General features: G+C 39.4%; 1 protein-coding gene across 2 annotated transcripts in view; it reads right to left on the bottom strand.

Annotated features, from left to right (window-relative positions):
* LOC134410191 (ankyrin repeat and fibronectin type-III domain-containing protein 1-like) overlaps positions 1 to 15,685 on the bottom strand; it is a 328,172-nt gene extending 312,487 nt beyond the window's left edge. For both annotated transcript variants that reach the window (XM_063143337.1, XM_063143339.1), the window contains exon 1: positions 15,466 to 15,685. In XM_063143337.1, coding sequence (XP_062999407.1) covers positions 15,466 to 15,623 — 158 coding nt within the window. In that variant the 5' untranslated portion in view covers positions 15,624 to 15,685. The remainder of the gene's footprint in view (positions 1 to 15,465) is intronic.
* Positions 15,686 to 16,375: the final 690 nt, after the last annotated feature.

Genomic DNA, 16,375 nt, shown 5'->3' with positions numbered 1-16,375 from the left:
CACTCTTCTGACAGCTAAAAGACTGATATTACAACACTGGAAGGACCAACATTCAACTCCTATAATGCAATGGATTGAAGGTGCCCTGATGGGCCCCCGCTACAAACTGGAATGTGCGGGGACCAGGGCTTTTTCAGTGGCTGGCCCCCGGTTATGGAAAAATGTGCCCCTGGAGATTAGACAGGCTCCCACTCTCAATTGCTTCAAACACCTTTGTAAGGCATTTTTATTTTCACAAGAGTTTGGGGAGGGGTGGTTTAAATTGGGGTTGAGGGCTTTTGATGGTTTGAGGGTGAGGGTTTTAATGGAATTGTCTTAATGTGGGTTGAGGGTTTTAATGGAATTGTTTTATATGTTATTGTAAAGCGCTTCGAGGCCAGAAATGGTGAGGCGGCGCTATAAAAATGCTTTAAATAAATAAATAAATAAAAATAATATTTGAACAGGTGACATATAAACACCAGAATCAAATAGATAGTTTTTTGGATATTTGGTCTGCTTTTGTTGAAGCCTATGTGTAATTACTAGAACACTGTATGTATTTAATACAAATTCATGTATATATATAAAAAAAATTGGGGGGAAATAAAAAAAATAAAAAAATGGCATGCCTGTGGACACCATGTTGGGGACCCCTTTGGAAGCGCTGTGTTGGGACCCCCTCATATAGGTGATACGAGATAAAGTTCTAGGGGCTAACTGATAAATAAAAATCAACAAGTCACCAGTATGGATGGGATTCACCCATAACACTATTTTTTAAAAAAAAAAAAGGAGGGAAGGATAGGGGAGGGGAGGGAACCCAGGAAATGACAGCCCAGTTTGCTTGAAGTCTGTTCCAGGTAAAGTGATGGAAAGTACTATATAAAAGAATAAGACTTGCCAAGGAATGATCAATATGCCTAATAAAAAGAGAGATCCTGCCTCATCGACCTTATGACTAGGGATCATGTACATTATGTACTTGAATTTCTGAAAAGCTTTTGAAGAAGTCCCTCATTCAAAAGGCTCCTGAGTAAACTTAGAAGTCGTGGGATAAAAGTAACTGGTTAAACCGGAATCACAGAGCAAGTGTAAAAAGCAATTCTCACAGTAGAGAAAAGTAAGAAGTGGGACTCCTCCAAGGATCTGTCTTGAGACTTGTGCCGTTTTTTGTTCATATATGATCGGGCTGTGGTGGGAGAGAGCAGTGTAATGGCCAAGTTGTCAGGTGATGCCAAATTATTCAATACAATGAAAACCCTGTTAGAAAGTGAGGAGCTGCAAAACAATTTCCAAACAGAGTAAGTGGGAAACAAAATGGCAAATTAGACTCAATGTAAGTAACTATATAGATTGATGTATATTGGGGGGAAATATCTTGACTTCACACATACACTGGTTGGGTCTGAACAACCCAGGAAAGATATCTCCTTTGGGCCACCGTGGATCTTGAGAACTCTGCAATAGGCTGGGGGGGAAATGCCAATCAAGCAGAGGAGTTTGGATATAAGATAACTGAATGGTGTTTAACAAAGTCTTCACTTTCCATAGTGTCCAGACACTTTGTTCTCCATTTTAAAAAACAAACATCTGTAGAACTTGTTTACCAACACTGAAAGTAAGATGAGTAGACACACCACAAGCAGTAGCCCCATTTTCAAGCCATCTTCAGCTCTCTGAAAGTAACCTATTGTCTATCTACTGCAGTTGCCTTTCCATTTTCTCATCCCCAATTTTTTTAGTTTCTCCAGCAAGTATTCACACAGCTAATTGCCCATTGCTCAAAATTTAGAGACACATGAGAAATCTAAACATAGTGCCCCAAATCTTGTTAAAATACAAGATCCTCTCCAATCTGTTCTTTTTTTTTTGAATCACAGTCCATGAAAATGGTATCCGTTCACCAAAAAAACCCACCAAAAAATCCAAACCCCATGTCTTTAATCTCTGGACTGTCAGAAACTAGGAACAGCTTACTATTTCTTAATCTTACCTTGTTCTGTTTGTCATCAGTTACCATCTTCAGCACTTTGCAGTTTTCAAACTCCCTTAAAATACTGGGTCTATCTATCATTCCCTCAGCTTCTCTGCATCTCTCTCTTTCTCTCTCTCTGTCACATGCACACACACACACCTCTGTTCAGAACAAATCGTTCATGATGATTATCAGCTAAAGCCACAACTGTCCTCTGCAAGTCACATCCAAACTGGCTGGTATCCACTGAAATCTCACTAAATAAATATGACATGCCTCAATAAATCAAATTCAAGTTCATTGATGCCAATAATGCAAAGCAAAAGAAACACAAAGCTGTTTCCCAGAGAGCTAGTGTTCAGAATATGGGAATGGTCACATACAACCACAATTTGTGGCCAGTAAAAGAATTTAAATATGTAGGCTCAATTCAGACGTCACATTAGTAATTTATATCTGGATAATCAGAAACATGCCATGGACTTCCTCCCATGAAAAGGATTTTTATATAATGAATATACATGAGGCTTCCTTAGCATTCCCCTTTTTGCTACCATTGTCCTACCTGGGGACAAAGTATTTATTTATTATTTATTTATTTATTACATTTCTATACCGCCCAATAGCCGGAGCTCTCTGGGCGGTTCACAAAGTATGTATGATAATTTATAAAAGCCAGTATTACGTGGTTGCTGGCTTGAAAGTATCCCTCTTACTAGCATACCTTCATAAAAGTAATTCCTACTCTACATGAAGAAAACTATCGCTTGTTCCATCCTTTCTCTCTATCTACAGACCCATCTCACTTCTACCTACTACTCAAAACCACCTCTGCACTCCACTGAAACTGTCCTCAAAAAAAGTCACCTATGATCTTCTTCTCCTAAGTCTAAAAGTCTCTAGGAATTTAGTGAAGTGTGAATTTAGTAAGTTTACATTAAAATGTGAATTCAATTAATTTTTCCCCATCCGTAGTGACAACTACTCAGCATTCCTGTTCTTTGCTACTTTCATATGTTCTAGCTCAGAAATTTTGCCAGAGACAGGCTAAAGCAGCCTTCCAGATGTTTCAGACTATATCTCCCAGCACTCCTGACCATTGGTCATGCTGGCTAGGACTGATGGGAATTAAAGTACAAAACATCTGAAGGGCACAATGTCGGGGGAAGCCTGGACTTAATGGTAGAACAAGGAAACACGAGATCTTTAGTGGCAGTGCAACATAAGAACATCAGAAGAGCCATGCTGGATCCATCTAGTTCAGCACGCCATTCACACAGAAGACAAATAGTTGTTAACCAGGAACCCACAACCATTATATGATGCAACAGCCCCCTCCCACCCATGTTCCCCAGCAACTGGTGTATATAGACTTACTGCCTCTATACTGTCCTAATACACAAACACAGCTACCAAAACAAAATCCAACTCCGTACTCCAATATTTTGTAACAAGACAGCTATTCCAAACTTTTTGAGTCACAACCCCAGTTCACACACTTACTCAGGTGGCTGACCCTTTCATGTAGTGGAAGGGTAAACTGATGCTTCTTCTTTTCACCATGCACTTAAAATTAATATGACACAGACCCTCCATTCAGAGGCTCCTGGAAAAGGAAAGGAACCTCTCGTGCAAGCACTTGAGTCATTACTGACTCCTAGAGGGACGCCTGCTTTCACTGACGTTTTCTTGGCAGACTTTGTAGCGGGGTGGTTTGCCATTGCCTTCCCCAGTCGTAGTTACCTTTCCCCCAGCTAGCTGGGTACTCATTTTACCGACCTCGGAAGGATGGAAGGCTGAGTCGACCTGAGCCGGCTGCCTGAGAACCAGCTTCCGCTGGGATCGAACTGGAGAGAGGCCGTGGGGAGAGTTTCAGCTGCAGTAACTGCCGCTTTACCACTCTGCACCACACGAGGCTCTTTCAGAGGCTCCTACTCATACACACAAAAATTCACGCAATCTCTCCAATCCAGCCCTGTCGTTATTTTTAAGAGCTGCATAAATTGGGTCCTTGCACATTACTTTAGGCTAACAGTGGGGTGAGGAATGAGGGAAGGAGGACATGCACACCTTCCTCCACCATATGACAATATTAGTCAACATGGTTACTGTCTTACCTGGGGCACAATTTATATTTTAGTCCCACTGTTAAAGCAGTGTGGAAACCTTTTTGAGACACTTTTTTCAACATCAGGGTCTATATCAAGCTAAAGTAAGTATAATCAATGTTTTATCTAGAATAAGAATATCCATACTAGTCACTACTTTGGCTTAGTCAATCCTAATTTTTAAAATAACATATTTGTATAGATCTGCAATGCACAAGCCAACTCTCCCCAAATAAGCACCATGAGACCTATGAATAGCAAATATTTTGCCTATTAATAAGGCGCAGTTCAAGCAATCCCTGGGTGTTGAGGTTAAAATCAATTTTGGGACAAAGGGCAAGCTGTCAATTTGCAGCAAAGTGGCTGCTTGGCTGCTTTACCATGTGTCCACATCCCTGGAGAGTACATGATGAGCTGAGTGCAAGAGTCACAGAGATCATCACACTGGGAATCTGGGCATTCACTGAAGCTATGGATCAAAATCACAACTCTGCATCCAGAACGCAAATGGACAGCACTCATGTAGAAATATGAATTTGCTGTGAATATGCTGACAGATTTCTTTCGCTGCCCACTGCCCCTACCTAAAAGAGTGTACTAAATACTACAATTCATATTTTTACTCATCTGAACCAAGCACCCATTCTTTCTTGGAAAGTGAAAAGCTTGTCCCTTTTGTGTTTTATATCATTGTGTTAATATTGTGATTCAATAGTTTTTACTATTTTCATTTTTTTTAAAGCTGCCTTTTAAGGAGTTATCATAAAAGGTGGTGTATAAAAATAACGGTTGTTTACCAAGTTCAAAAGCTACCTGAAGGTATCACCCGTGATCAAATTCTAATGTCCTAATGCTCACTAAGAAATAAATCCATTTTCATAATTCATACCCCAAACATGGGTGTGAAAGACATCTTAAACAGTTACAGGAATGGGGAATGAAGAAATTTGCATGATTGGATAAGTACCCTCAATTATACAAGTCTTATCATCTCATGAAAAATGTAGAGTTCAGCAGCATGCTAAGTGTCACAGTTTGTAGGTTGGCAGGGGGTTAAGTCTTCCCGACTGCAAAGAAAACTAATAATGTTTTGGCTGCTGCTTTGTTGTCCACTAATAGACATTGAAAAGTATATGAATTGGGAGTTGCACCAAGAACATAGGAACCTGCTTTATACAGTGTCAGTCCATTGATCCAACTAGCTCAGCAGCTCTCCAGGACATCAGACAGGAGTCTTTTCCAGTCCTACCTGGAGATGCCAGAATTTAATTGGGACCTTCTGATTAAAAGTCTGTATTCTGCCACTGAGCTGCAGCTGTTCCCAAATAAACCTTTCAGTATTGAGGATGAGAACATAAGAAGTGTCATGCTGGATCAGACCAAGGGTCCATCTAGTCCAGCATTCTGTTCACACAGTGGCCAACCTGTTCATGTCCTGCTTGTTCATCCCTGGCACAACAGCACCCTTCCACCCATGTTCCCCAGCAACAGGTGCACACATGCTTACCACCTTGAATACTGGAGATAGCACACAACCATCAGGGCTAGTAGCCATTGATAGCCTTTGCCTCCAGGAATTTATCCAACCCCCTTTTGAAGCCATCCAGATTGGTGGCCATCACTACATCTTGTGGTAGTGAGTTCCATAATTTAACTATGCGCTATGTGAAGAAGTACTTCCTTTTATTTGTCCTGATTCTCCCACCAATCAGCTTCCTGGGATGACCCCAGGTTCTAGTGTTTTGAGAGAGGGAGAAAAATGTCTCCCTTTCCATATTTTATTTATTTATTTATTTATTTAATTACATTTATATACCGCCCCACAGCCGAAGCTCTCTGGGCGGTTTACAACATTTAAAAATAGTAAACATTAAAAGTATACAATTTAAAAACACACACACACACACACACACACACACACAAAAACAGTATAAAAACAACAGTATCCATTTAAAAACAACAATTGTGGGGTCCATTAAAAACAAACTTAACGTTGTTAAATGCTGTTAAAATGCTGTTAAAAATGCCTGGGAGAAGAGAAAAGTCTTGACCTGGTGCCGAAAAGATAACAATGTTGGCGCCAGGCGAGCCTCATCGGGGAGATCATTCCACAGTCGGGGGGCCACCACTGAAAAGGCCCTCTCCCTTGTTGCCATCCTCCGAGCTTCCCTTGGAGTAGAATATTCTCCATACCATGCATAATTTTGTACACCTCTATCATGTCTCCCCTCAGTCTCCTCTTCTCCAAGCTAAACAATCCCAGCTGATGTAAGCTTCCCTAATAGGGGAGATGCTCCAGCCCCTTAATCATTTTAGTTGCCTTATCTATCAGAAAGAAATCTCTACTCATCTGCTTCATTCATACTTCTTTTCCCTTTCTTCACAAAGTGTGACCATTAGAAAAATATCTTCCAGCCACAACCTCTAATAGAGCTCTTAATAATATTTACATTCCAACTTAAAAATTGCTTCCTTCCATCTACCTGCATACAAAACCAGAGTGATGGCAACTACCCACCCAGCAGTGACTCAGCAATGAAGTGGTGGGTGGGTTGAGCATGAAATATTATTTTGAGCAACCAGGACTCACAAGACAAAACTGTGGGGGTTTTTTGCTGAAGCAAAACCTACATTTTTCTCCAGTCACACTATGAATTTAATTTCTCTTAATACCAATATAGTTCTCTGTTCCAACAGCCTAGCAGCTCAGTAAAAGCAACTCACATTACTAATAACCTTCCTGATGCTGAGAAACAAGCTATAATTGCAACCTGTCTCTGAGGCTCAGTCAAACTGAACAAAATTTCAATTTCAGATCTATACCATCTGGAAAAGTAAGGAAAAATGCAACGATATTGAAGACTAAGCAAAAAGGGGAAAATATTTTATTAGTATTCTGTGATCTTTAAGATCTCTCTGTACCAGCTAGAACTAGGCATCAAGAATCAATTCACACACAACTAGAGAGCTAGGGTAGTGTAGTGCTTACCCAGTGTGAATCCAAGACTGGGAAAACCCAAGTTCAAATCCCTACTCCACCGTTTCCAGAAATATAGATGTACTAGTCTGTTGCAGCAAACCACATCAAAGAGCTTTGAAACTTCTTAAAGACTAACAAATTTATTCAGCCATGAAACTCACTGGGTAACTTTGGGGAGGTCACTCTCTCTTAGCCTAGCCACACAGGGTTGTTGTGAGAATCACAAAAGTAGCTGAGAACCATGACAAATCACAGGTCTATCCATTATTTATAGGACTTTCCTAGAACTAAAACACAATATCTGTCAATGAAGCAAACTTATATTATCCCATGCTTCATCATAAATGAAATGGGCAGCTTTTACATAAGCAGTGACTGCATTTCTATTAATTTGGAAAGAAAGTGGAGAAGGAGAATGAAATCAGAGAGGCCTCCAAACGAGGAAGTGTTGTAATAATGGGTGACTTCAATTATCCTCACATTGACTGGACAAATTCATATTCCAGTCATGACAAACAGGTTAAATTTCTTGATGTCCTAAATGACTGTGCCCTGGAACAGTTGGTTATGGAACCGACCAGAGGGGAGGCAACCCTGGATTTAATCCTAAATGGTGCTGCCCAGAACCTAATACGAGATGTAAATATTGTTGAACCAATTGGTAACAGTGACCACAGTGCTATCAGATTCAATATGTACTTAAGTGGGAAACTGCCCAGGAAATCCAACACATTCACACTTGACTTCAAAAGAGGAAACTTTTCTAAAATGAGGGAACTACTGAAAAGAAAGTTGTAAGGGGGAATCAAGAGCATTAAATCCTTGGAAAATGCATGGAGCTTACTCAAAAGCACAATAATAGAAGCTCAACTAAAATGTATTACACAGGTTAGGAAAGGTAGCACCAAGTCCAAGAGGATACCAACATGGTTAACAAGCAGCATCAAAGAAGCTATTGTAGAAAAGAGGGCTTCCTTCAAAAAATGGAAGTCTTGCCCAAGTGAGGAAAATAAAAGGGAGCACAAGCTGGCACAAAGGAGATGCAAGCAAACAATAAGAGATGCAAAAAAAGCATTTTGAAGAGCACATCACTAATAATATCAAGACCAACAATAAAGAATTCTTTAAATATATCAGAAGCAGGAAACCAGCTAGGGAAGCAGTTGGACCATTGGATGACAATGGAGTTAAAGGAGTACTAAAGGAGGACAAGGAAAGCTGAAAGAATTCTTTGCATTGGTGTTCAATTCTTTTCAACTTTGTTCATAAATGATCTGGAATTAGGAGTGAGCAGTGAAGTGGCCAAGTTTGCTGACAACACCAAATTATTTAAGGTTGTTAAAACACAAAGGGATTGTGAAGAGCTCCAAAGGGATCCAAATGGCAGATGTGGTTCAATGTAAGCAAGTGTAAGGTGATGCACATTGGGGCAAAAAAACCCAACTTCAAGTATAACCTAATGAGATCTGAGCTGGCAGTGACTGAACAAAAAAGAGATCTTGGGATTGTGGTGGACAGCTAGATGAAAATGTCCAACCAGTGTGCAGCCGCTATAAAGAAGGCAAACTCCATGTTAGGCATTATAAGAAAAGGAATTGAGAATAAAATGGCCAGCATCATACTGCCCTTATACAAAATCTATGGTGCAACCACACTTAGAATACTGTGTACAGCTCTGGTCACCACACCTAAAAACGGATTATAGAGCTGGAAAAAGTGCAGAAAAGGGCAACTAAAACGATTAAGGGGCTGGAGCATCTCCCCTATGAGGGAAAGTTTCAACAACTGGGATTGTTTAGCTTGGAAAAAAAGGAAGCTAAGGGGAGACATGATAGAGGTGTACAAAATTATGCATCATATTGAGAATGTGGATAGGGAGACATTTTTCTCCCTCTCTCAAAACACTAGAACCCAGTGGGGTCAACCCATGAAGCTGATTGGTGGGAGAATCAGGACAAATAAAAGGAAGGACTTCTTCACACAGTGCATAGTTAAATTATGGAACTCGCTACCACAAGATGTAATGATGGCCACCAATCTGGATAGCTTCAAAAGGGGGTTGGATAAATTCCTGGAGGCAAAGACTATCAATGGCTACTAGCCCTGATGGTTGTGTGCTATCTCCAGTATTCGAAGCAGTAAGCCTGTGTGCACCAGTTGCTGGGGAACATGGGCGGGAGGGTGCTGTTGCACCATGTCCTGCTTGTTCATCCCTGGCCAATGGCTGGTTGGCCACTGTGTGAACAGAATGCTGGACTAGATGGACCCTTGGTCTGATCCTGCATGGCACTTCTTATGTTCTTAAGTGGCCATTAAAGCCAAACAATCCCACCTGCTGATTGGCACAATTTATACGATTTGTACAAATGGTGGTTTTCTTTAAAGTATGAAACCTGAAAATTTTCCAATGCCAATATTAAATTTTGATCTGGTTTTGCAAATTTGACATATTTATTAAACATAATTTTACAAGTATGCCAAGTTAACTTTACATACTGTATAAATATCTCAATTTTACAGTAGCTGAAAGTAGTTGAACTGAAATATTTTATGAAGAACACAAAATCAATAAAAGTGCACTAAATGTGGTTTAAATGTTATATTTAAATACAGCTTTACTTAGACATTATTTTTTATTGGAATACTTGTCAAGACATGACAACTTAAGAGCCTTCAGTTCCCTTACATTGCTTAAAAAGCTTAAGGAAAAAATGACACACTGAAAACTGTTAATATTCTAATTTTAGAACATTAAAAGAACTACACTTGATATGCAATGCTGTCCAATACTCTTTTTCAACAGAAAATAGCCTCACTAGAAGCTAGAAGTGGACAATTTCCTGCAGAAAAATATGGTAGAAGAAGGAAAAAATCTATTCTGCATTACCACATAAAGGTCTTATTTCAAATTCTTAGTGTCTGCAGCATGAAATGCAAACACAAGATCATGCCTGAGACAGCTGGACAACCATCTGTCAGGTATGCTTTAGGATGTATTCCTGCACTGAGTGGGGGGTTGGACTCGATGGCCTTATAGGCCCCTTCCAACTCTACTATTCTATGATTCTATGATCCCGTAACTGGTTGCTCAGTTCTTGTGTTCCTCTGAAAATACCCTCCCAGTGGTACCCAATACTTCAGGGGTCCAATCAATCACGGCTTGGAATAGAAGCTTTATTATTGTAACACCCACTCTCTGGAACTCCCTACCACTACAAATTAGGCAAGAGCCACTCCATATCTCTTTTGCAGCACCTACTTTTCAGCACATACCTTTTCTAACAGGCATTCCCAGGAAGGTAATCTTGTCATCTGTATGAAGGCTTGTTTTTTGTACATCAGTAAGGAAATTCTTAAATATAAACCATTCATAAATATAGTTAAATACATAAAAGTATGTATTTTTGAGCCACAGATGGCTAGCATCACCATCCATATCTGTCCTGCAAATGGTTGGATCAAAGTTACTAGACTGCAAATTCTTTACCAGCCTGCTGGAGGCTGGAAAGTTCCATCCCTCAGCCAGCCGTCCACTTGGTTTCTATGCTGGGCATAGAGGGGAAACTGAGCACTCCGTCCCTCCTCCTCCACTCCACTCACACCTGTATGCCATTGCCTGTCTCCTATGGCTAACAGGTGAGTGCTGAAATACAAGGGTGTGGTACTGGGTCATTTGTTTAGATGTTATAATCTTTGAAGCTTTTTGAAATTGAGTTGGTGTGTATGACCATACACATTCACAAAACCAGGTTGCACATACATATCCAGTAGACACATCACAGCATGAAAAAAAACCAGTTTTATCAGTGATTGATATTCCCAAACTCAACCCTTTCTAAAACTAATTTCCTTATGGGACATCCCCCCCACCTTTACAATATATTTTGTTGTAAATGAGTTGTGCAAAAATTTCTTATGGCGAATAAAACTATTGAGTTCTGCAAGTCACCTGTTTGAAGCACAGATCTTCAGAGTATCAACACACACTCCTCAAAGTATTTGGACTAGAATCAAATTGTACCATCCTTGTGTAATAGTATCTTCCTTGAGTGGTATGATTCCAGAAACTATGGTTTATATTTAATTGTTCTGATTCTAAGTGCAAATGATTATTATTGGAACAGGTCAGTCTGTTACCCAGAGACAAACTCCTACATCTTGTAGGGTTAAATAATGCATAACACATTGAGTTCCATGAATAGGAATTGCCAAAGTTTGGGGAGGGGGTTCATTTTACAAAAAGCATCAGGGAGGGGTAATCTAGACTGGGGACAGAGTATGGAGAAAGGATGCCCCAACACTACACTCTTGAGCTTAAGCCCATAAATTTTCCCATCCATTGCTTATTTAAATCTATCCTCACAGAGAAGCTTACAATAAACAATACCAAGTAAACAGCAGTTTGGGAGAATTAGATTTGGATTGGAGGTTAGACATCACTTCGCCTAAAAGCAGCCCTAAAAGTCATATGAACTTGTATTTCGAACTTGCTCCATCAACTAGAACAAGGGTGAGAGGTGGCAAAAGCAACAACAGCCAAGAAGTCTGGCCCGGATGCTTCCAGAAGCATTCTGATAACGCCACTCCCTTCTTTCCCCTATTTGTGCATTCTCCACTCCAGAAAATTATGATTATCTAAAAGCATCAGGTTAAGTACATTTGAAAGAGCACATGCATTACAATGACATCATCCCCATCCCGTTCCATCCCAGTTTCTTCCTTCTAGATTAAAACAGAGTAATGGAAAAAAATAGGACACAACCACACATGAGGAAAAGCCTCAAAGAGCAGAGTTAAAGCTTCTTGTGGTTTAATATGCAAAGCCTAAGCAGTTCAATCAAACAACTAAAGCAAAATGTCATTTCCTCCCTTGACACCATCACTCTGTTGCTAAAATAGAACATGTTTTGTTTGGTGGCCTGTCAGAGGGAGATCTATATTTTATGGGTTCCAAGAAAGATATCAGACGCGATGCACACATTGTCAAAGATGAGTGACCAAGGACTATATGAATGAATTCTTATTTGAACCACATAATCTAAATCAAAAATAATGTGTGAACACAGGTATTAAGATGGGAAAGCAATGTAGCAGCATGCATAAATGTCTGGGAAATGGTGTCCATGAAAGTACTACAGAGCTTCATATCTCTTGGGTAAGCCTTGTCAATTGTGTGTCTGGAATAGTAATAATAATAATAAACACTATAGGAGACCCAAGATAAGAGGAGAAACTGCTCTGGACCAATGAAGACGAAAGTAAGGCTGTAAAGCGTTGTTCTGTGCTGCAGAAGACAGGGGGGAACTGTCTGGAAAGTACAATGCCACTGACTGCTTCTGTAGAGCTAAATTATGTTCTGGTAGGGCGGAAATAGCAGAAACCTGACACAGTTCATGAAAGAGGAATGGGCATTCGTTCCCCTGAGCTACAGTCCTTGGGAAAGAACCACAGCAGTAGTTTTGCATGCAAAATGTCCTAGGTTCAACCCCCAGCATCTCTAGTTAGGGCTAGAAAAACCCAGGCCAGAAACCCTGGAGAGCCACTGACAGTCAGTGGCAGCAATACTGCGCTAAATGGACCAATGGTCTGACTCAGTATAAGGTAGCTTCTTATGTTCTTATGAAGGCATATGGAAGGCAACACGCTTTCTGGATTTAAAACTGGTTACACTTGGCTTTTGTGCTGATGATTATTATCTTGTAATAAATAAGTTAGCTATTTTAAAAAGCACTGTGTTAAAAGGCTACAATCTTTCTGCAACCATCTTTTTTTCTTTTAACTTTTTTATTGTGAATATTAACAAAACAGAAAAAATATATCGTGAAAAAGAAAAAAATTGTTACATATATAGAAATATCGTTTTTTATCAGGAATACTATTCATAAAAAAGGGAAAGAGTTATGCATAGGTTTCAAGAAAAGCAGACCGTATATGTATTTATCCACTCGCAAGTCACGTCTATATAACACCCGTTCAAATTTTGACATCACTGTTAAGTCATCAATCCATTCTGTAGCCATCTTGTGATGAACAAAAACTTCATCACGTGGTATGATTCACAACCAGTATTAAAAGGCTTTTTTGAAGATGAAGAGGGGAGAAAAGACAAATTAAGAATACTCACACCTATAACTATTCCCTTTATATTATAAACCCAAATAAGCATTACCCGGCAGTGTGCATCCTATGTGAACAATACAATTTATCTCTCTTGGGTTACCAATTAAATCTGAAAACAAACAGTATAGCTAAACTTTGTGACAAAATGTCTACAGTCAGACTTGTAAGTGTAGCAAGAGTAACAATCTAATTTCTATTTTTAGAGGTTAGATACAGCAATAGCTGCCATGTTCTGTAATGGCTACTGTGGGTTTTCAGCATTCCTACACATACAAGGAGAGAAAAACACAACAAACTTAAGTTTACACAATTTCCACGAGAGGAAAAACACAACAATATGTGCAACTGAATGTACAAACTGCCCAACATTCCTTGCCTTTCTATGGTCCCAGAAAATCCACAATATCAGCTCTCAGTTTCATCATCCTCAGAACTGTATTACAATCAGGCAGAAAAGAAAGCGCTTATTGCCAATTTATCTTGCTGAGAAGTGCTACTTTGACTTTTAAATCATCTGTGATATTTCATGCCAAGATTAATTTATAAAAAAGAGAAACTCTATTTAGTGTACAAAAATGTGGGGAAGTGTGTTGGTACAGCTGGAAAAATTTAAACACAAGCAATAACAGTAACATAATACCTTGATTAGGACCAACTAAAATCACAAAGCAGTAGAGCTATGTGTTGAGTGTCTTAAAACTCTTCTATGAATATGTTAAACAAAATAAAAAAGGAAAAGCAAGGGGAGAGATTAAGCCATCACTGATAACAGGAATACTGATGTCTAGTTTACAGTACATTACAGTGTTAAAATGGTGATCCTTCAGTAAGGTCTTTACAGACAGATTAGGTTAGATTGTGCCTAGTGCAAAAGATCACATCTTGCACTAAGATATACTAAAATGGAAGAATCAATGACCACTTTCTCCCTGGAAATATAAAAGCCCTCAGTTATTACTGGATGTAACCATCCAACTGCAAGAAGATTATCTTCTACCAACTAATGCTTTATTTAAGGAAGAAAAACATGCTCTCTGACCAATTTAGTTTTTACTGATTCTGTAGGTAGTACATGATCTAAAATTAATAATCCACCTTTGCCAATACAAACTACTACCATATTTCTCTTTACACTTTTTTTTCCGTGAGTGCCAACTAATGTTGGGGACAGATTCAACAGAACTGTTTTGATGTTTTCAAAGAGAGAGCAGCGATTACTTCTATTTTGTTGCAGCCATCTTTTGAACTGTATCAGGGGTTGGGAACTTCATGGGCTGAGGCTAGTTAAGTGGAATTAACATAATGAATACAGTAAGACTTTGAATACTCAATCCCCTAAACCCTCCTCAGACCCAGGAGTAGAGCTATGCAACATCAGGGCCTATAGACCTCAGTCAATGCCTAGTCATTTTTGGCTGCATTTCAAAGTCTGGGTATTCCACTTGGGCTCCAAAATGGGATCAATTTGTAAAAAAAGGGAATAACCACTGCACCATGACCAATGTGCCAAATGTGGCATTCAAGCAGTTATTTTTCAAGTCCAGGAATACAGAGTTCTCTTTAAAGCATTCATATCTATACTCTTATTGCAGGAATACAGCCAAAGCTTCTCCAGAGTGCCTTGTTCATCAAAGAATGGCAACTTGTACTATAGGCTATAGAGGAACTCCAAGACATCCCCATCATGACTTCATTGACCCCAATCCTCCTTGTGAAAAAATGTCAAGCACTTCTGTTGAAGTGTGTGTGTGTGTGTGTGTGTGTGTGTGTGTGTGTGTGTGTGTGAATAATGCAGATATTAAAGCTCAGGAATAACTGTAGACATATAAACACTTTTTATAGTAATGTGAATGCAGTTTAAGATTTGGCTTGATACTAGACTGACACATTGTGGATTTGAACACATGAAGTTGCACAAAAAGGTAGAATAATAATGATTTCACCAAGGTTTACACTAATCTTCCCTCTGCACTCCCCATCTCCAAAATTTGATGGAAGTTAAAATTTATGATGGCAAAATGAATGCCATAATTTTGTACAAAGTGAGAAAAAGACACCATATAAACCAAAAAAAGAGGAACATGTATTTAAGTTTAATCAGAAGCCCTTTTCAGATGACGATAAAATCCTCTGTGCTTAGCTATACTATGCAGCAAAAGGCACCTGTTTATCACAATTGTTTACAATTATGTTTACAAATCCTTATTACAAACAGAGAGAGAAACACATTTCCCCCCCTTCTCATTCACCCAGGTGTATATACATGCTAATGAACATAAAGGAGGATTTTCCCCCACTACCTGCATTCGGTGATACTACAGCAGTAGCTGCCACTCCTCCTGTTACTCCGTCGATCTGATCGGAATTCATTCCTTGACTTCCTTAGGCTGAAGTACTCTGTAAGCTTTCCAAAAGACGACATGGCACCACCACAGTCCGATCTTCTCTGTGTGTACATACGTGTGCAAAAAATCTACACACACGTTCACATGCTAGAGCCAGTATATTTGCACTATTCAGGATATGCCACCAATGCTTGCTGGGCAGGAGTGCTAGGAGAGTTAGAGAAAGAGAAAGCAAAGACTTTAGAAAGAACAGACCACAGTCTTTCATACTCTGATATTTTTCACTCAACAGCAGCACACAGCATATAGAAATTAAAAATTAAGAACATACTGGTGGCCGAAACACTTCTGCTACTTTTTACTGCAGCTACTGCAGAACTGAATTAAGAAAAAGAACAAATAATCCCATCTGGGGGGAAATCCTTTGGTATTGGTAGCGTGTATTTTTCAGTTCTTGCTGTAAATAAGAGATTTTCACGAAGACATGCCTCTACATAAGGAATGAGGGAAGCTGGCCTCCAAAGATGCCTTTAATTAAACAGGAGGTGTCCAAAACTCAAACTAGAAAGACAATAATAAATTTAGAAAGCACATAAACAACTAGACTATGTGCAGTCAAATGCCTCTGACCTAAGTACTGCACAAACACATACCAATATCTGGATCTTTAGTTTCCTCTTGTACACATTCAGTGTTTTTAAGCTGCCCTTTCCCAAATTCAATGCTAACCAGAAGTGCCAATCTCCCCTTCACGTAGCAGCCTTTTTTCTACCCTATCATGATTAAACATTAGAATTAATTAGGTCTCAATTAATTTAGAAATCACCTACAATCATCTGCACTCCAGCCCTCTGCTAGGAAATAC

This window comes from Elgaria multicarinata, chromosome 17, assembly GCF_023053635.1.
Source record: "Elgaria multicarinata webbii isolate HBS135686 ecotype San Diego chromosome 17, rElgMul1.1.pri, whole genome shotgun sequence".
In the NCBI taxonomy this organism is placed as follows: Eukaryota; Metazoa; Chordata; class Lepidosauria; order Squamata; family Anguidae; genus Elgaria; species Elgaria multicarinata.
The sequence above is the reverse complement of the archived record's forward strand: the minus strand, read 5'-3'. Positions and strand labels throughout refer to the sequence as shown.